General features: G+C 31.0%; 1 protein-coding gene across 2 annotated transcripts in view; it reads left to right on the top strand.

The window, feature by feature from the left end:
• The window catches only part of LOC130664403 (protein phosphatase Slingshot), a 47,588-nt gene extending 29,630 nt beyond the window's left edge, over nt 1-17,958 (top strand). For both annotated transcript variants that reach the window (XM_057464241.1, XM_057464242.1), the window contains 3 exons: nt 6,380-6,574; nt 8,535-8,804; nt 11,463-17,958. In XM_057464241.1, coding sequence (XP_057320224.1) covers nt 6,380-6,574; nt 8,535-8,804; nt 11,463-14,313 — 3,316 coding nt within the window. In that variant the 3' untranslated portion in view covers nt 14,314-17,958. The remainder of the gene's footprint in view (nt 1-6,379; nt 6,575-8,534; nt 8,805-11,462) is intronic.
• Nucleotides 17,959-21,043: the final 3,085 nt, after the last annotated feature.

Here is a 21,043-nt window from a genome sequence, read left to right as displayed (position 1 = left end):
TGAGTTGGGATTGGCCCTGAATACTCTCTAAATATGAATTAGTGATTTTTCACTAATTTTAAGTGAATATTCACTAATTGTCAATGCTACAATCGTACCACGCAGAATTAGTGAATATTCACTAAATGAATATGTGAATATCAGAATTCACTGATTTGATAAGTGAATATGAGAATCCACTAAATTGAAAAGTGAATATGAAAATCCACTGATTTCATCGGTGAAAAAAATATTATATTGCGAAAAAAAATATAAGACACTCGTAATTAGATCCGAAATGTGATTAATGTATTAGAATCATTACTTAGAGGAAGTATACATGATTTTGATTGATGAAAAAATCCCGGTGACTGCTGGGCTCGAACCTGCATCCTTCCGATTCAAAGTCTTTGATGCCATCCACTGCGCTGACCTACGCATGTGATTGCGTGAGTGTAAATAGTATATTCGTTATGATGCCAAACAATAACCGATGAAGAAATAAAAAATCCGTGATGTTATGATTGACGTACTCTTCATATAAATATATTATTGTTCTGTACTTTTATTTTTTTTTATTTTGAAAGTTTTTTATTAAAATTTTTAAAAATAGTATCATAGTCATTAATTATATTTATATCTAGTAAAATATTTAATTATTTGCTAGTTAAAGTTACTAGTGAAATTGTGAAATTCATAAATTAAGAAGTGAATAACAGTTTCACTTGTAGAAATTATGAAAATATCGCTAGTTCAGTAGTGAAAATCACTAATTTGCTAGTGAAAATTATAGTACTAAATTTATTGGTGAGAATTCACTAATTTGTTATTTAAATACACTGATTATGAAGTGAATACTGCTTCACTAACGTAATTAATGAAATTTCCACTAATTCATGTTTAGAGAGTAAGAAATAGAAAATAGGAGTCTCCATTTTTCTGTACAAATAATTATTAATTTCAAGCTGATTTGGGTTCGAATCTCACCGGTACTGACGATTTTCGCAGGCCTAGCAAGCAGGTTTCAGCTCTCGGAACAAAGTCGTTTTCTGTTCAGACCGTTATTTTGTGTACGTGAATATACTGAAGACTGTTATCTTGCTGGAGAACGAGAGAGTAATATTAAGTTTAAAAATATATAATCTCGATGAGTTTCACGGTGTCTTTGAAGTTGTTTAACTGCAGATGACATATTGTATTCGTAATAACAAACTTGATAAATCATAAGCTGTTGCAATTTATTTGCGAACAAATAAATATTAAGAGTTTATTACCCTTGTAAATTTGTATAAAATATGTGGCCGTCGTTCTTTCAAGTTCAATTTTATTTTTATATTTTATAATTCCAAACGAACCAGCGATTTATTTCGTACACAGAAAAAAAGTAACTGTTGTGAAAACAATATTTTTTTGAGTGATAAATCGATATAAATTATTACATTAATTTCATATATAACGAAAAATCATTTTTTTGACAGAAGGAAATCAAAATTTATTTACACTACTCCAAGAAAAAAATAAAAAATCTTGGGTTCCTTTGATTAAGAAAATAATTTTGAATGAAATCGTCAAATTTTTGCACCAAAAATATATTGGACTGAAAATTTTTAATAGCATAGTTTCTTTTGGTGACAATGATCCGAAAATATTTTTTTTCTCAGTGTATTTTACTCGAAACGCGTCCGTACATTTAATCTGTACAACTGAACATAAATATTAAAGTAAATCGAGCTTAAACTGTATCGGATTCGTTTAAATTTTTTAAACTTGAGCTGTGAATAGAATTAAAAGTGAGCGTGACGGTAAAATTTTTTTAGCTGTAGCACACCCGTGAGGTTTTGCGTTAATAGCAAGTAAACTTATAACTTGGATTATGTATTTATATTAAATGAAACATAGAAACAGGTGCAAAATAAAACGCCCGACACCTACATCATCCCACGAGTAAATTACCGAGTAGCCAATACTATATATGGATCCTCCGTCACTCTTGGTATTGAAGTTTATTAAATAAATTACAAGCTCAACTATTCACTATACCCGTTTCACAAATTTACCTGAAGAACGAAAATAAAAAACCAAAATGAAAAGTAAAAAATCTACTGGATCTAGAATTCTGAAATATTTTACATCGGTGCTAGGATGTCAGCCGAAAATTGTAGGCCACCAACTACCTCTGCAGTCACCTCTAAGCAGTCAAATAACACAAATTTTTCTCATTTTCGTTGCGCGAAAAATGTTACGATCTTCAAGTATATTTTCACGATCGTAATTTTGTAAACCTCGAGCGCGAAATAAAAGCGCTGAGGGTATTTTATGAACGGTTCTTTTTTTCGACTATTTTACTCAAAAAAATATTTCTACACTCTTTTAATTACGTCCATTAAATGTCCAAAAATGAAGCAGTGGCCATAAATGGAACCTCTACCCTATTTCCTGCGCCTGCGCGAATATATTTCTACAGATAAAATTTTGTTAATACGATTTGTAACTTCGATTTCTATAAATTCAATTTTTATAAAATTCCGTTGATGCGTTTTGATTTTATTATAAAAACTCATGAGTTAATCTCTATTTTCCATAAATTTAAAAATAGCAAAACTTTGAGATCGTTTTTCTCAAAACCGAGTGGTAAATTTTAATCGAAATAAAGTTATATTATTTGTGGGTAATGAGTTAAAAATAAACCAAGAGAAATCCCGTTAAACTTTTTCAACCCGTGTGGAAAAACCATATACTGTCGATAATATATAAAAAAATATATGGTAAATAACTGAACATATATGGCGGCAAAATTATTAATATTGATTAATATATGATTTAAAACTCCGGACCGGAGTGAATTGGGAGTGAAATAAAATCCGCGTCACTCCGAGATCACTCCGCTAAAAAAAACTCCCAATTCACTCCGCATGCGGAATGATTTTTTTCAAAACTCCGGAACTCCGAGTGGTGGTGTGAATGCGGAGTGAATTCGGATTTAATTTCAATCCGAATTCACTCCTGATTTTTTACAGTGTATGTTTTCTTATTTGAAGTATAAATAGGTTTTAGTTTTATGATAAATAAGTTTTCAATTTATGATACTCCAATCTCCGTTTTGAATAAGTTGAAAGCTGTCAAATTGAGTTTTTAATGTCCAAAACGTTTAATTTACGTTCAAAACGTTCAATTTACGTCTAATATTTCAACTCGGGTTCTGTTATAATTATTAAAATTTGAAGCTTTTTTTACGCATAGCAGTATTAAATAATTTTTTTCACTCATAACTTTAATTATGAAGATAAAGTAGTTGCGAAATTTACCCAGAAATGGTACTTTCAGTCTATATATATAATAAAATAATAAATGATAAATGTATTATTCAAATATGAAACGGTGGTGAAAATGAATAGTGCTTTAATAATAGAGTAAACTATATTAAATAAAGTTTGATGGGAAGGGAGAAATGGTCTTTTAGGCGAGGTCATAAAGACCTCGATGATCCGAGAATAGCTCGCAGTGTTTAGCTACCGGCAGCATCATACTCTACACATTTATCACTATTTATTTATTACTAAAATTTCCCTTTGAAAATAATTTAAAACTCTCCAAGTAAAGACTTCCAATTAAAAACTAAACCCCAAGTTATTTACTTTTAATGACCAAACTTTTTATGGAGTTAGAAATTGTCTATTTGTCGCGTCTGACTGGTTAATGCCAAGATCAGTTGATGAATCACGTGCATACTCTTGATGGGGATCAGGTGAAAGTTGCCTCTGGACTGGATCCTAGTTCTGCTGGACAGGTCATGTCACGGTTTATGTTCACGTAAAGACCTAGACTTGCGGAAGATGAACTGGTTCCTTTGTCTTTTACTTTATTGTCACTTCCAGCCGCTCCTTCTGTTCCTCGTTCTTTAATTACGGAATTAAATTTAAAAAAGAAACCACTCTCACTTGGTAATTTAATGACTATTTTGTAATATTCTAAATCAATGAGATCATTTAATCATTTGGTGTTTTTAATCGCGATATCAATCTCTAGTCTCGGATCTTGACATGAATTAGTGTTGCATCTTTACGTATATAGAGACAACTATCGAATCGCAATATCGTTTGCAGTTGAATATCTCTTATACTCAACTTATATTTAAATTCATTGCTCCTGTCTTGTTATTTGTTAATGTATATGCTCATTATACAACCAACAAATATCAACTTATCTAAAGATTTATCTGCTAAAAATAAAAAAAATTTTTTTTTAGTTTTTGTTTTTAAATTCCCGTGTATTCTATGATGTGGATCTTTTCCCAGAGTACTATGCTCTTTTATATATGTGTATATAAATATATATCCATGAGTTTTCACATTCTCCGTCATTCCTGGTGCACCAAGGTCGACTAGTCTCTGAAAGATTGAACCACTGAGTGCATAAGTATATATACAAGTGAACTAACAGCAGCAGCAGCAGCAAAAGCAACAACAAAACTAAAAGATTCCATCCTAGTGATTTATCGTTCCATCGAAAGATCGTTTTAACAATCGTCTTCACTTCAACATATAAATATATCATTATTTATTTTTAAAATATTTTACCTTGCATACCAGTTGACGCGAATTAATGACGACTTGACAGAATACATAGAATAGTCCTTGGAAATAATCAATTTTTCGTTTTTATTTACGTTCATTTTTATCAGACACTGATTTTTTTATTTCTTCAGGTGAATTTGCTAATTCTTTTGATTTAGCTCCAGCTAATTTTTATCACACAGAAAAAAAATGGGTGTAAATGTATGATACTGAAGTTAGCAGACGTCTAATAACTTTTGGATTTTTTTTTAGATGATAAAACAAAAAAAAAAAATATTTGAAAAAATTACGCCTGTAGTTTTTTCATTTTTCTACATGTGCATATTTTTGTTTTATTTTTTTACAATTGATTTGTTGAAATACGAAAATTCAAAAATTTTTAAATGTCTGCTAACTTCAAAATCATGTAAATGTAGCAGATATCAGACAAATTTAAAATTATAAATAAATAGAATAGATATTTAAGAAAAAAAAAATATTTATAAAAAATACACTTGTTAATTTTTAAATTTTTTAAATGTGCATTTTTAAAAAATTTTAATTCATTAATTAAAGAATTCATTCATTAAAAAAATTAAAGGAACAAGAAAATTTTATAAATTTTTTAGTGATTTTTGGAAGCCTGTATTTTCGTGAAAAATGATCGTATTGAAAAAAAAAAAGCAAATTAAAGCTAGAAATCTCTAGCTTAAAGATCTTCAAGCAAAATAATTTTTTGAGTCACGATTTTTGCGGAATCATAAGAAATAGCCTGAGTCAAAATTTTTCTAAATTTTTTGGTTTTGTTTTTTGGGTCTACGGGGCCGGGAAAATTTTTTTCATAAAAATCAATTTATGGCTCGTTTAGAAAATTTATTCAGCTACAATTTGCTTTTTTTTGTTTCTTTGTACGACAATTTGTTGCAGAGATATCAGCCTTCAAATGAAAAAGGATCTTTTTGTTTTTGATTATCGATATCTCGCAACTAATGGTCGCACAGTAATTTTAAGGGCAGCTTTAGAAACTTGAATAAATTCCCCACAAGCCTTATTTTCGATTTAAAAAAAAAATAAAATTTTTTCATCCGGATTTTTTCTGAGGGCGAAGAAAAAAAAATTGTAGGAAACATTAAAATTTTTCCACGTTTATGTGAATTTTTATGGCCATTTAAATTATCAGGATAAATATTTTTACGGTAAAAAAAAATCAATCGAACTGAACCGTACTTTCGAATCGTAAAAAAATTTTTTGAAAGCTAAAATATATAAATTTTATTGTTTCATTTTATTGTCAAACAATTTCGCGGAGAAACTTAAGTAAGATTGCGGCCTGAGCGAACAATGTTACGGCGTAGATTAGATTATAGCAAGGTTAGGTCAAAGTAATGCGGAATCTTGTGGTTTTTCCTGCCTTCTTACTCCCCTTTTTAAACTTACAGAAACCGGAAGCGATAATAAATATCTATGATACATAAACAAAGTGCTTCAAAACACATTTGCCTCACAATCGTTGAAAACCGACATTTGGTTTACAATCTACTTTAAATTATTTTATTACCACGATAATGATTATGATGATGATGATAATTAATTAACCGGGGAACAAAATGCTAGTGTTATTTAACTGTCATGATAATGCGATGACGAGAGTAGTCGAGGGCGTATTTGATTACGTGAATCAAATTACAAATGCGTCAGTTATATGGAATGTGAGATCTTCTTCTCGCTGCATTAACAATCCAAGTCTCGGCAGTTCGTTCAAATGTAAAGATGTCTTGCTCTGAAAAAAAATTTTAAATCCAGTCTATAAAAAAAAAAATTTTTATAAATGAATTTTGTTTTTACAGGTCGGCATTGCAGACTCTGCACAAAGTATCGAGCAAAGCACGAGAACAGAATTACTTTTTGGGAGGATTGTCTCATGACTGGGTCAGTTACTATGAGCAAAGAATCGAGAGTGATCGGTCGTGTCTCAACGAATGGCACGCGATGGACAATCTCGAGTCGCGAAGGCCGCCCTCGCCAGACAGCGTTCGGAGCAAGTGAGTTTCCATCTCAATCTTAATCTTCATCTCCATCTTCATCTTCATCTGTCCTTCCCATCTTGTAACTGATACTAAACCCAATAAAATAATAGATTAAAATTAACTATTTAGGAGAGGGGAGGGGGCAGAGTGGGCCCCTTAAGGAAAATAATTATATCGTTAATTTTTTTTACGCTTTTACTTCTTTTTAGACCCTTGATACTTATTGTCACTTCATTGTGCTGCGTCCATTAAAATTGAAAAATCAAAAATTAGGGGCAAGTGGGCTCTCGAAAAAATTTCGGATTTGATATTTTTTATTCTTTACACGTGTGATATTTGCAGATAACTAAAACAATTGTATTTTAATAATATGAAAGTCATTTTAATAGTCTGCTGCGATATAACTTTAAAACGTAATTTTATTATCTTTAATTTTCTTAATAAATTATATTTAATGAACACATGGTGGCCACATTTTTGGAAAACCTGGAAATGTCAGGGAATTTCATTACAAAGCTGGAAAAATTTTCACGTTCTTTTTTTTTGACTGAAAAAATCCGATAAATTTTTATTTCTGTCAAAATTGTTTAAAAATTGGCGCGGTGCTTATATTTTATGCTAGAGTAAGTTATATAGAAACATGGATTTAAAATAAAAAATAATTAATTATTTATTTAATAAATAAAAAAAAACAATGAACATTGACAAATATAAAATAAAGTTTCATTTAACGACAATGATTGATTATTTATTCAACGGACTTATACCATTTTATTTTTAATTAAATAAATATTTCCAATGATTTAATATTACTACACATAGTCAGGGAATTTTTTAATTGTTTGACTGGAAGGTTGCGTAACAGTTCAGCCAAAGACAAAATAACCACGACAAAATAACCGAATGATAAAATAACCGCCCTTTTATTATGGATTTTGTGTGTTTTGTCGTCGGTTATTTTGTCGTCGGTTAGTTTGTCATTCGGTTATTTTGTCGTCGGTTATTTTGTTATACGGTTATTTTGTCATTCGGTTATTTTGTCGTCGGTTATTTTGTTATACGGTTATTTTGCCATTCGGTTATTTTGTCGTCAGTTATTTTGTTATACGGTTATTTTGTCGTCGGTTATTTAGTTATACGGTTATTTTGTCGTCGGTTATTTTGTCGTCGGTTATTTTGTCGTGGTTATTTTGTCATTCGGTTATTTTGTCGCGGTTATTTAAACGTGACACCGACTGGAATACCTGGAAATGTCAGGGAATTTCAATCTCAAAAATCTGTGGCCACCATGGAATAGTTTTGGTGGTCTATTTTAGCCCTCATTATATAAAAAATTTCGATAAGCTTATTATACCTCCGGATTTATTGGCGTATAAAAAATTTTGAGGGGCCCACTTCGCCCCCATATTTTTTGAAGTTTTGAAAATTTTAAGGGGCCTACTTTGCCCCCTCCTCCCTTACTATCAGCACCTGGAGCAGCTCAAAAAAATATACACTCGACATAATTTAAATTTATTCATTACTTTTATCAATGTCAATTTGATATATTTATAAATCATTGTTTGCGTAACACTTTTAACACTTAAACTAATACACAGCACGTATTATTGTAGTAATTTAAACTATAATCGATTAATATAATAGTTGAACATGAGGCCATTGGACAAAAGTATTTACATTTATAAATTCAACTTTAGTATTCCCGCGGTGTTTTTTCTTTTTGGTCAAGAGCCAACAAACAGTTTGTTGACGTTTACATACACGAGACTTTTTTATCTTTACCTAAATATATATTTATAATAACTACATATATATTTATAGTGTATGTATATTTTTATTGTTATTTTCGGCGTATTTATTTTAAATTACAGTCTCTTATATTAAGAACTTTTTTTTTCTTCACACGCGTGTAATCTCGAGTATCTGTTGCGTTGATCTCAGCTCTTTATTATTTAAATATTTGATTGGTTGACAGGCCACGTGAGCGTGAAGAAACAGAACGTGTTATCCGTGATACCTTGAAAGGAATAATGATGTCCGTGGACTTGGATGAAGTGACCTCGAAATATATACGGGGCAGACTTGAAGAGGATCTTGATATGGATCTCGGTGAATTCAAGCCATTTATTGATCAAGAAATGCTCACTATTTTGGGACAAATGGATGCGCCTACGGAAATTTTTGATCATGTTTATCTTGGTAGCGAGTGGAATGCCAGCAACCTTGAGGAACTACAAAAGAATGGGTAACTCTACTTTTATTTTTTTATCTTTATCATAAAAAAAAATAATAAAATTAAAAGCGGTTATTTTTAATGTGAGATTTATTGTTGCAATCAAATCATCGACATTCAAAAAAGTCGCGCGGCAAAGAAAATAAAAAAATTCATTTAAATTCTCTAGTTTCCAAATCTCTTACAGCAAAACCCTTGAAAATTTTTTAAAATTCGTTTTTGACAAATAAATTATTTTATCTAAGGTAAAAGCCTCTCTACCCGCTTAATTTTCATTGGAGCGAGATTAAATCACTCAATACAAATTAATAAATAAAATGAAAAACGATATTTTTTTTTTATAGTTATTTTTTGAAGTTTCGAGTATTAGAATAAAATTTAAGTTTGAAGAATAATTAATTATTATTAATTTTTTGAATAAGGTCTTTGAGTGTACCCATAGTCGCTTATAGTCTACACGGAGAAAAATGTTGGTTTAAAACCTACTAATTTTTATTATGCTGTCGACGAAACTTGAAACAGTAAGGTAAGCATCCACAAAATTATTATGCTCATACGAAAAATTATTATGCTGTATCATAATACTTACTACGCGCGAGACACTTATCGATAAGATTTAATAAAAATTACTTCCATACATTATAATAATTGTGATGCGGCATAATAATTTTTCATAAGAGCATAATAATTTTGTGGATGCTTCCCTTACTGTTTCAAGTTTCGTCGACAGCATAATAAAAATTAGTAGGTTTTGAACCAACATTTTTCTCCGTGTACTTGCCCTACTACGAAACTTTGTGGCGAAAAATTGCCGTAGTCAAATAAAAAATTGAATAAAATAGAGAATAATCTCGGGAATCTCACGGTATAAAAACCCGGCAAAAAAAGGTGTAATTTTTTTTGTTATTAACAAAAACGTTTTGCAAGTAAAGCCTCAGTCTACTTTAACGGAATACTGGATAAAGATTTTTCTCATGCAGTTAATGAAATGTACAAAATAATATAATTCAATCTTTTATGAATCGTTTGGTCACAAAGTTTATACGAAAATGTTAATTATTAATTATTAATTATTATATTAATTATTATACCGACCACGTCGGTACAAACAGCAGCTGTTAGGCTAGTATTTTTTTGTGTTGATTAAATTAAATAATTATTTTCATAATTAATAATTAACATTTTCGTATAAACTTTGTGACCAAACGATTCATAAAAGATTGAATTATTTAATTTTGTACATTTCATTAACTGCATGAGAAAAATCTTTATCCAGTATTCCGTTAAAGTAGACTGAGGCTTTACTTGCAAAACGTTTTTGTTAATAACAAAAAAAATTACACCTTTTTTTGCCGGGTTTTTATACCGTGAGATTCCCGAGATTATTCTCTATTTTATTCAATTTTTTATTTGACTACGGCAATTTTTCGCCACAAAGTTTCGTAGTAGGGCAAGTAGACTATTACTAAAAGTTGTGATGTACCATTACTCGACCAACACATGGCCCTATAGTCGCTTCAAGACAATATCAATTAAACTATGATAAGTTTATTGATTTGGAAAATAATTTATAAATTATATGACTCTATTCTTTCATAATATAAAATTCCATGAATTTTAAAAATGTATTTGATAAGATATAGGGTAAGAGCACCAGTACCCAGCCCCTAACCAGTAGCCAGCCGGTCATATATATACTTTAACATTGGCTCAAAATATATATAGATATAATTTAACATGAGGTGGCTGGCTACTGGTTTGGGGCTGGGTACTGGTGCTCTTACCCTAGTTATATCAATTCTTAAAAAATTTGACGTAACTTAAATTTAATCTAACGAATGAACGTTAAAGTAAAAAATTCCCGGCTTTGGGCGATTTTGAAAACAGTCATTTAATTTAAATTTGTAATTTATTATAAAATAATTTGATATCTCATATTTTAATATATTTAGATTCACAAATAATTATTTATCAATAATAATATTTTTAGTTGTAATTTTTTTTATAAAAATTATAAAAAAACGCCTTAAACAGTTAAAGAGCGACTAATAATACTGAGCGGGTATAGGAGCTTTTACCTTAAAATTTAGTTTTTTTTTTTAATTTTCTACGACAATTTGTTCCATTTTATTTAATGACCCAGCAATAAAAACCACTTTCCCTTTCAATTATCATAATTCTAAAACTCAGAGCTTTCAAATGTCTCTAATTTTTTTTTGAGTTTTAGCCCCATCCCGAAATTCGAAAATTTAAAATTTTTTTTCTCGATCTGAGATTTTAAAATAAATATTTTTATAAAAATAACCAATGTCATCTTAAAATAGACTTAAAGCTTCGAAATGATTTTTTTTTCTATGTAACTCGACAATTTTAACTGAGTTAAAGTCACTTTAATTTTATTACTTTTTTTTATGATGATCCTGACGTTAACAGACAATTAGTAATTTTGGATTTTTTTTAAACAAGTCAATTATAAAAAAAAAATAAAATAAAAATATGCACATGTAGAAAATTTAAAAAACTACATGTACAAATTTTTCAAATATTTTTTTTTTATAATTTATTGTTAAAAAAAAAATCAAAAAATTACTAGATTTTTTTACGAGTACTCTACAATTTTTTTTAAAAAAAGTTTGAATATAATTGACTGTATTTTTTTTTTTTTTCAAGGGTAAAACATATTTTGAACGTGACCAGAGAGATTGACAATTTTTTCCCGGGTATGTTCAATTATTTAAATGTGCGAGTGTACGACGATGAGAAAACGGATTTGCTTAAGCACTGGGACGACACATTTAAGTACATAACAAAAGCGCGCAAAGAGGGTTCAAAAGTGCTGGTGCATTGCAAGATGGGCGTATCGCGTTCAGCTTCTGTGGTGATAGCGTACGCAATGAAAGCCTACAATTGGGATTTTTCTCAAGCATGGAAACACGTGAAAGACAAACGGAATTGTATAAAACCAAACAATAATTTTCTCCTGCAGTTGGAAACCTATCAAGGAATTTTAGACGCGATGAAAAACAAAGAAAAATTACAGCGTTCTAAGTCAGACACAAATTTAAAATCACCAACAACGTCAGCGGCGATGACAACCAGCAACGCGCGACCGGGCAGAACGAAGGGAAACAGCGTCGAGTGTGAGGAAGACAAACACGAGACGCGAAACGGAATAACTAATCAAGCATCAGGACTGGAGTTAAAAAAAACTGGCAAGAGGCCCAAGAGCTGGTCGCCATATGTCGAGATCGTTGATAATATTTTACCAGCTCCTTTGTCACAGTCGCTGGAGAGCATCGACAAGACTGCGACGGCAGTAACCGTCACGGAGATAACGCGGGAGGAGCTGCTGCGTGCGGCAAATGTTAAACAGCCGGCGGTAGAGCAGGAGGCGAGGAATGTCCTGATGCCTTGTGACAATGGCCAGTCCTACAGCGTCTCCCAGAACCAGATAGTCCATCTACCAGGTCCTGACACAACTCCCAGCAGCAAGTGTCTCAGCAAGCTCGAGATCCAGGGCCACAGACGACGGGGTCTTGTTCTTAATTTGACGAATCAATTTGAATCGGGCAGCAAACCTTCATCTCCAGAGTCCGATGATGGTGTCAAGCCTCTGAGTAGTCCTTCAGATAACGAACGTGTGGTTGAAAATGGCCTGGATCCATGTCGTCAAAAAGTTTATGATAAAGATACGCGAGTTAATGATTGTCTAGTCTGGACAGCTTCAACAGCTGACAATAAATTTAGTAATCTATTAAGTAGCAATAAAAATAGTCTCTCTGGAGGTACTAGTGATACAAGTGAAGCAATTGCTTCTGCTAGTGTTACTAATACCAATACTAATACAAGTGTAAGTACAAGTACAAGTATGACTATCAGTTTAAATACTGGAATGAGTACAAGTACAAGTACCAGTTCTAGTACCAACACCAACACAAGAAGAAGGACTAAAAAAGACGGTGATTTATTTAGCGCACAGTTAGACAAAGTATTTGATCGTGAAGAAAGACGGGAACCGCGCGAGCTACCGAGTCGTCAGAGCTCTTGGAGCAGCTACGACAGTGCTGTTGTACTTGACAATAATTCTGTTCACAGTTCTTGGGCGACTTTACCATCGAGGAACAGTTCCTGGGGATCGTATGACATGCGTCCGAATCCAGACCCTCTGGGTTCCAGCGGACTGTTTCCTTATGACAGAGAAGAAATACCCTGGCATCCGGGAACGGTAAAGCGCACGAAACAAAAACTGGAAGAAGGGACTGGAACTGGGACTGTAAAACGTGTCTGCACACAGAGTGATGAGGAAAAATTATTGATGGTAAATAATAGTAGTAGTAATATTAATGGTAACATTAATAATTCAAGACTGCCGACTGATGATGCCAATGCAGAGTCATATCCTGTATTGCTCGAGCAGTGCAACCCCTCGCCTACGCCACAAAGGCGAGACTCGTCGCCGACTGATGACAATCATAAAGAAACAGTCGACAGCCCTGTCAGGGGAATAGACATTTCACCGGCGGCAGTCACTAGACAAATTGGAAGACTATCGACTAGCGCACCAGCACCCTCAGCTCTCTTGACTGATACCGACCTGCCATCGGGCTCATTATTGAGAACTTGTAGATCTGAGAGCGAGACCTCGAGCCCCTGTGTTGTCAATACACCCCAGTGTCCGTCTGTCAAACACCACAAAATGATCCTAGAGAATTTAAATAATAAACCGAATTTTAGCAAACGTTGTCTCTCTGTCGACGACTCGCCACCCGAGCCACCCTGTTCTTCAGCTTCCTCTTCATCTTCGTCTTCATCTTCTTCTTCGTCATCCTCCGAAGGCTCGCGAAACAAAGCGGGAATCGTAAAGAATCTCAAGAAAGAGTTCGAAGCTAAAAGCAAATTTGAAAAAAGTCCCGACACAAATTCCGCAGCCGGTGAAAACATCACCGAAGGCTGGCCAAAACGAGACTCGAAAATAATACGGAGTCTTCCCTCTTCTCCGGTTATCGCTCACAGCGAGTCGAAAATACGGACGTCCTCTAGCATCACTGCCACCTGCCGTGACAGCAGTTCGATGATGGGCAAAGACGATGACCCGGACTCAAGACCAGACAGCTCTGAAGATTTATCAGTAAAAGTACTTGTAGGTAAATACGAAGTCGCTAAACCTCCCGGTGACTTACGAAGGACCGAGGCCATTCAATTACGTTCGCACAAGGACCGAGATTTTACTGCCGGACTGGAAGTCCATCCCCCGGCAAAGTCCAGAATCGCACCCCAAGAATTCGCACGTCGATCCGCGCCTATTATTATAAACTCCTCGGTGTTCATGGCGGAAGGGAGCGGCGCCGTGGGTGTCGAAGCACCCGGTAGGCCTCCAATGGTACCATCGCCGAGTGTTGTTGTCGCAAGTGTCGTAGCAAAAGCCGCTAAAAAACAACAGCAACAGCATGGCCGTACTCATCCACTCACCAGGCTGCAGGTCAGGCCTAGGCACAGCAGCCCCGTCTACAATACTATGTAAATTTATATTTATTTTTTTTTCTTTTTACTATCATATATTATATATACACTTTTAGTACCGACGAATAATATTTTGCTACATACTGACTTTTCTTTTCGTCTTGTGTGATCTCGTCAGCGCTAATTTTACAGTCATTAATACTCAAATCCACAGTCAAGTGGACAAATATATATATAAATAAATACTATTATTATTATTATTGTAAGTGTGTGTTTAGTAGTAATGATTGTTTGTAATTATAATAGATGTAGCTTTGCTTTTATTTTTAATATTTTTATTGGTAATAAATATATGAGCTCGATATTTATTTTAAACAAGCGGGAATTTAACGGAATGATAGCTTGTGTATCGCGTGATTACTTGAACAAGTTAAATAACCGGGGTAAAAAAGTGTCTCATGTTACCGGAAAAATAAAAGCAAAATTTTATTAAGGCCAGTCCCCCCCCCACTTTTTTAAAATTTTCGAATGACTTCCAACTGTCATCAGCGTATCGAAATTTTATCAATTAATTAAAAAATTAAAGCATTAATTGAAAAAATGTCAATTTCGCCGAGACATAGATTTTTGAAAAAATTATTTACAGTTGATATCAATTAGGAGTTAAACGAAATTTTGAAAATAAATTTCGGTTAAATCTTCATGTCAACATTTTAATTTTGAATTTCAAATTTGTGAAGCTAAAATTCATTTACCAAATTTCGTTTAACTCCCAATTGATAACAACTGTGAGTAATTTTTTAAAAAATCTATATCTCGGCGAAAGTGTCATTTTTTTAATTAATGCTTTAAATTTTTGAAAATTAATTAATAAAATTTTAAAATGATTATGACAATTGAAAGTTATTAAATAAATTTTTAAAAAAGGAAGGGGGGGGGGGGCACAGATAAACCTCTCGGGTCAATCAAAAAATGCCCTTAATAAATGGCGGGAAAAATTTAAATAATAAAAAATTTGTTTTTAAACTTTCGCGCCATTAATTAAATTTCAAGTGAAATGAATAAAAATTCAGTTTGATTTTTATTTTTTCATAAAATGAGGCAGCCCTAAAAATAACCGGTGGTAAAATCACCCGGAACCCCAACCGGAGTAAAAATAACCGGCGGTAAAAAATTGAATTTTTGAATTTAAAATAATACTAATTAAAAAAAAAAGTTATTTTTACTCTGGTAGTATAAAAAATAACGGATAAATAAACGTACAATTAAATAAATGATTTAAAATCGTTGATTGGTGAGCACTCGGTCAGGCTGTGAATGTAACGTCTGAGGCTCGCGTGTGTTCTAGCTTGTTCTATTATCAAAATATATTATTATTTTTCTTTTGATTAAATTAATTGATTAAATATAATTATCGGTGATAATTTTTCATCCAGCTATTAATTTCGTGTTCAGATAAAACTAAAAAGTAATAAAAATCTGTTGATTTTATTGAGCTCTCGATTGTAATTTAAAATCCAGTGATAAATAAAATAATATTTGGATAAGATGTCTAGCTTTTGTGTATTGTTAGTGTTTAAAACGACTATTAATGTGATTAGAAAGCACTCGGGAGTGCACTGGAGATAGATATTTTCAGCGGTTAATATTTTATAATAAATTTCATTGATTTATTATTAATGTAAGTGTACAAGTGTATGTATATATATAGAATGAATGTATTAATCCTACTCTTTATACTCCTATTAAATAATAATAACAATTATATTTATAATTGCCGGTAATTATGCAGCTTTTTTTATTTTTTTTCACAGCAAATATTTTTTAATTTTTTACGCGCCTTTTTTTTTTTCAAATTTGCTTTCACAAATTAAGAGTGAAAAATAAATAAAATTTAAGCTGATTAATTTACAGAAAAAATGAGTGTCAATGTAGCAGACATCAGACAAATTTAAAATTGTAAATAAATAGAGTAAATAATTAAAAAAAAATATTTGAAAAAAATGCACTTATTAATTTGGAAATTTTTTAAATGCGTATTTTTTTTTAATTTTATTTTATTAATTATTTACTCTATTTATTAATAATTTTAAATCTGTCTGATGTCTGGTAAATTCAAACTCATAAAAAAAAAATTTTGTCTAAAATATATTAAGTCTGCATAATTACCAATCGTCGTATAAAAAGTTATATAAGTTTTTATAATATAATTATAATTATAATTATTAAATTTCTGTGCCACTGTTATCATCGCCGGCTTCGCATTCGCGTTTACGTCGTCATTATCTGCTGAATGTACTAGTATCAATTGTTTTAAATTAATCGTGAATGCATGAAATTTTTTTTTATATATATTTATATATGTTATATATTATATAAACATTTTTTTTTAGTTTTAAATTGATCATGACAAAAGTAATAACAATTTAATTTATTATAATTATTTTTTTTTAGTAATTTTAAAATATCAGACGTACAATTCTATGCGACTCTCATGCAATGAGTACATATCAAGAAAAATAAAATGCTTGCTAGCTTTGAAGTTTTTTTAAAATTGTAAACGCGCATTGGAGGGTCAAAGTGGCTATTGTATTGAACAAATAAATAACTTAAATAATATGATAATATAAAAAATTAACTTAGATATTGACCAATTTTGTAAAACTCCAGCGATTTAAATTTTAAATTTAACACATATATATATATTTCGGTAAACTCCGTCTATTTTTATCTAAAATCATTTTTTTAAATGACCATCTGAAGATGATACTGAAGTTGGCCGACGTCTGATAATTTTTAAATTTTTTGAAATCGACAAATCATAAAAAAAAATATTCAAAAAAATTGCACTTATAGTTTTTTGAATTTTCTATATGTGTATATTTTTTTTTTTTTTTTTTGTAATCGACTTGTTGAAAATAAAAATCAAAAAATTGCTGACTGTCTGCTAACTTCAGGATAATTTCAAGTCAGCCGTCTAATAATTTTCGAATTTTTTTTCAAACGATATATTATAAAAAAAAAATATTTGTAAAAATTGCACCTATAGTTTATTAAATTTTCTTTATGTGCATATTTTTAGTTTAGTTTTTTTTTAATTAATTTGTTGAGAAAAAAATCGGAAAATTTTTAATTCTCTTCTACTTCAAGATCATTCTGAAGTTTTATAAAAAAATATACGCCGAGGTCGTGTAGTTTCTTGAAGTACCAACTAGAGGGAGCAATTTGAAGTTTCAAATTTGGTTTTTATTAATTTGACGAGTTAAAAATTTTTTAAAAAATATGACTTTAAAAAATGATACTGAAGTTAGCCGACGTCAAATAATTTATAGATTTTTTAAAAAACGAGTAAAAAAAATATTTCAAAAAATTGCACCTACAGTTTTATTAATTTCCTACATGTGCATATTTTTATTTTTTTTTTTTTTAAATTAAATCGTTGAAAAAAAAAAATCCGAAAATTATCAAGTGTCTGCTAACTACAGGATCGTCTTTGGAGACTTAAAAAAAATTGATTTGATAAAAATAGAAGGAGATAAATAACCGATTTATTGTGTCAAGTAAAAATCTAAAGTAATAAAATTTTTACAATTAAGCAAACACATCGACAATGACTATATTTTATTACATATTTCAACCAAAAAGTAAACGATGACATGATAGAGCGAGGATAAGAAAATAAATGTAAAATAATAAATAAATAAATGTATTTACTGTGTCTAAATATATATATATCCTCGTAAACTTGTCACTAGATATATTGTATTAGTACTATCTAGATAATTGTGTAAGACTGGAGAGTTAACATAAATAAAATACGAAATTGGTTTTAAATGTTGTCAGCAGTGCTCGTAGATCGAGCCATTCACGATTTAAATGTTTTATCTCTGAACAACCCAATTTTTAAAAATTTATATTTTTAATTTGGGGACTTTTTTTAAAACCTGTTGATTGTGGCTCCAACAGATACATGATGACAGTTATTATTAATATGAATAGACGATGATAATTTATGATAATAAAGGCCACGTTTCTCCACCGAGTCCGTTAATCGACTGATTAGTTTAATAAGTAGTGTCGAATATTTTTTTTTCAGCGATAATGAAAAAAAATAAAGAAAGGAAAATAAAAAGGATTATTTTTATGATTTTTTTTAACAAGTGTAATCTACTGTTAAGTTCTGGCCCTTTGTACCCACTATCTGAATGTCAAATAGTTTATTGAACTTGGTAGAGTGATGAGAAAGGATTTAATGAGGTTGAAAGATTTATTGAATCGAGTGATACTGATGACTAAATAATTGAGTAAATAGGAATAGAATTAATGATGAAGAACAAAACAAAACTGTGCGTTGTTGTGTATAAATTTTGTACCATATAGTTTGTATTGAATAAAGAAAAAACATTGTTTATTGCTTGAGAAATAATATCACGCTTTTTTACTTGAATATATTTAAATATAAGCCAACAAACCCATTATCCTGTCACTTTTTATTAAAGTGAAATTGAACCACTAGATATAAATTGACAAATGAAATAAAAAATCATGATTCTTCTACCCTACTTATTTTAATAATTGATATATTACAGTTTTTATTTTATTTGTCTGATGTTTGCTACATTCGCACTCATATTTATAGATGTATACGTACATTAGGGTGAGCAAAAAAAACCAACCTATCGAATTTACGTCTTAAAAAGGACCTATATATCAAGAAAAAAATTCTCCCATTGGGCAAAATTTTTAGCTCAATTTTAAAAGGTGTCGGTAGCCATTTTTAATTTCCCATTTAAATAACATGCAAAAAAAATTTTTTTGATTAAAAATATTATAACTTTTGAACCATGTGAGATAAAAATTCGGCTCTAGAATATTCTTGTATGGCATTAAATTTCTTAAAAGAAAGTCTTGGGAGTCGAATTTGTAAACTTGATATTTCGTATACTAACAGGCTATCAAAGTCTAGAGCAAACAGAATCATCAAAATTTAAGGCTTTATTTGGATTTTCCAAATACTTTTCTTTTATTGTGATCGATAACAAAATATTATTTGTAACAACGTGGATATTGTTGGTGATTTCATTGCACTACATGTAGATCAAATTTTCTCGTAGTATTGATATTTTTAATATCAAAGCCTTAAATTTGTATGATTCTGTTTACTCTAGACTTTGATGGCCTGTTAGTATACGAAATATCAAGTTTACAAATTCGACTCCCAGGACTTTCTTTTAAGAAATTTAATGCCATACAAGAATATTGCAGAGCCGAATTTTTATCTCACACGGTTCAAAAGTTATAATATTTTTAATCAAAGAAAATTTTTTTGCATGTTATTTAAATGGGAAATTTGAAATGGCTACCGACACCTTTTAAAATTGAGCTAAAAATTTTGCCCAATGGGAGAATTTTTTTCTCGATATATAGGTCCTTTTTAAGACGTAAATTCGATAGGTTGTTTTTTTTGGCTCACCCTAACGTACATACATACATTCGGACATCCGTCCATCCTTAGTTTCCCTTTTTTTTAACTTCCCGCTAAGAAAATTGTAAATTTTCAAAAATTCGGGAAGTTATTGGTTTCGGTCCGATTTACGAAAATCGAATTTCCATCAGATGTCGACGTTTCGAGGTCCGAGGGAGCTATTCTGACTAATTTCACGATGATGTCCGAGTGTATGTATGTATGTATGTACGTACGTACGTACGTATGTAAATACCTGTATCTTTTGAACGGATGAACCGATTTTGAACTTTAAGGTGTCATTCGACGCGGATTGACAATATCTTGAAGCCGAGAGAAAATTGAGCTTGATCGGTAGGGCTCGTTCAGAGATATTCCAAAAATAAAGTTTTTTGAAAAATGTTTTTTTTTGATAACTTTTAATGTGCTCGATAGATTGATTCCAAAATGGACTGGGCTCTAGAGCTTTATAAGCCGCGTCGAATGCCACCTCAACCATCAAAATCGCTTCATTCGTTCAAGAGAAACCGTTGTCGAAAGAATTAAAAAAAAAAAATTTTTTTATTTTTCCGGAAATATCACAAAAACGACTCGATAAATCGAATCCAAAATTTGATCAGCTTTAGAACTTGACAAAACGCGTCGATTGCCGCCTCAACCATCAAAATCGGTTAATTCGTTCGCGAGATATCGTGGGAGAAAGAAATGCTAAAAAATGGTTTTTTACAAAACAATGACATACACAAGTATTTGCGAGCTCGAAGAGCTTGAAAATGTATTCACAATAGTGTTTTCGAGCTCGTTGAGCTCGAAAATAGCGGGAAGTTTTAGGGCTGGCCCGCAGGGTCAACTTATAGACCGATTTTTTTTTAAGTTTTTATGATGCTGAAGTTAGCAGACGTCTAGAAATTTTTGAATTTTTTTTCGGACGATAAACCATAAAAAAAAATATTTTAAAAAATTGCACCTGTGGTTTTTAAAATTTTCTACATGTGCATAATTTCATTTGGTTCTTTTGCAATTGATTTTTTGAAAAACAAAAATTCTAAAATTTTCAAATGTCTGCTAACTTCAGGGTCATAAGTTTTTAATTTTCTTAGCGTTACACAAATAATTTTTATTAATTATGTGTATTAAATAATTTCTAATAAGCAGTTAGTGCAGGAATAACAAGAAAAATTTACGAGCGTCAATGTAGCAGACATCCGATAAATTTAAAATTATAAATAAATAATTAAAAAAAAAATATTTGTAAACAATGCACTTATAAATTTCAAAATTTTTTAAATTCGCGGTTTTTAAAAATTTTATTTTATTAATTATTTAC

The sequence above is a fragment of the Microplitis mediator genome, chromosome 3 (genome assembly GCF_029852145.1).
Source record: "Microplitis mediator isolate UGA2020A chromosome 3, iyMicMedi2.1, whole genome shotgun sequence".
Taxonomy (NCBI): Eukaryota; Metazoa; Arthropoda; class Insecta; order Hymenoptera; family Braconidae; genus Microplitis; species Microplitis mediator.
Note: the sequence above shows the minus strand (reverse complement) of the source record. Positions and strands in the feature narration are given on the sequence as shown.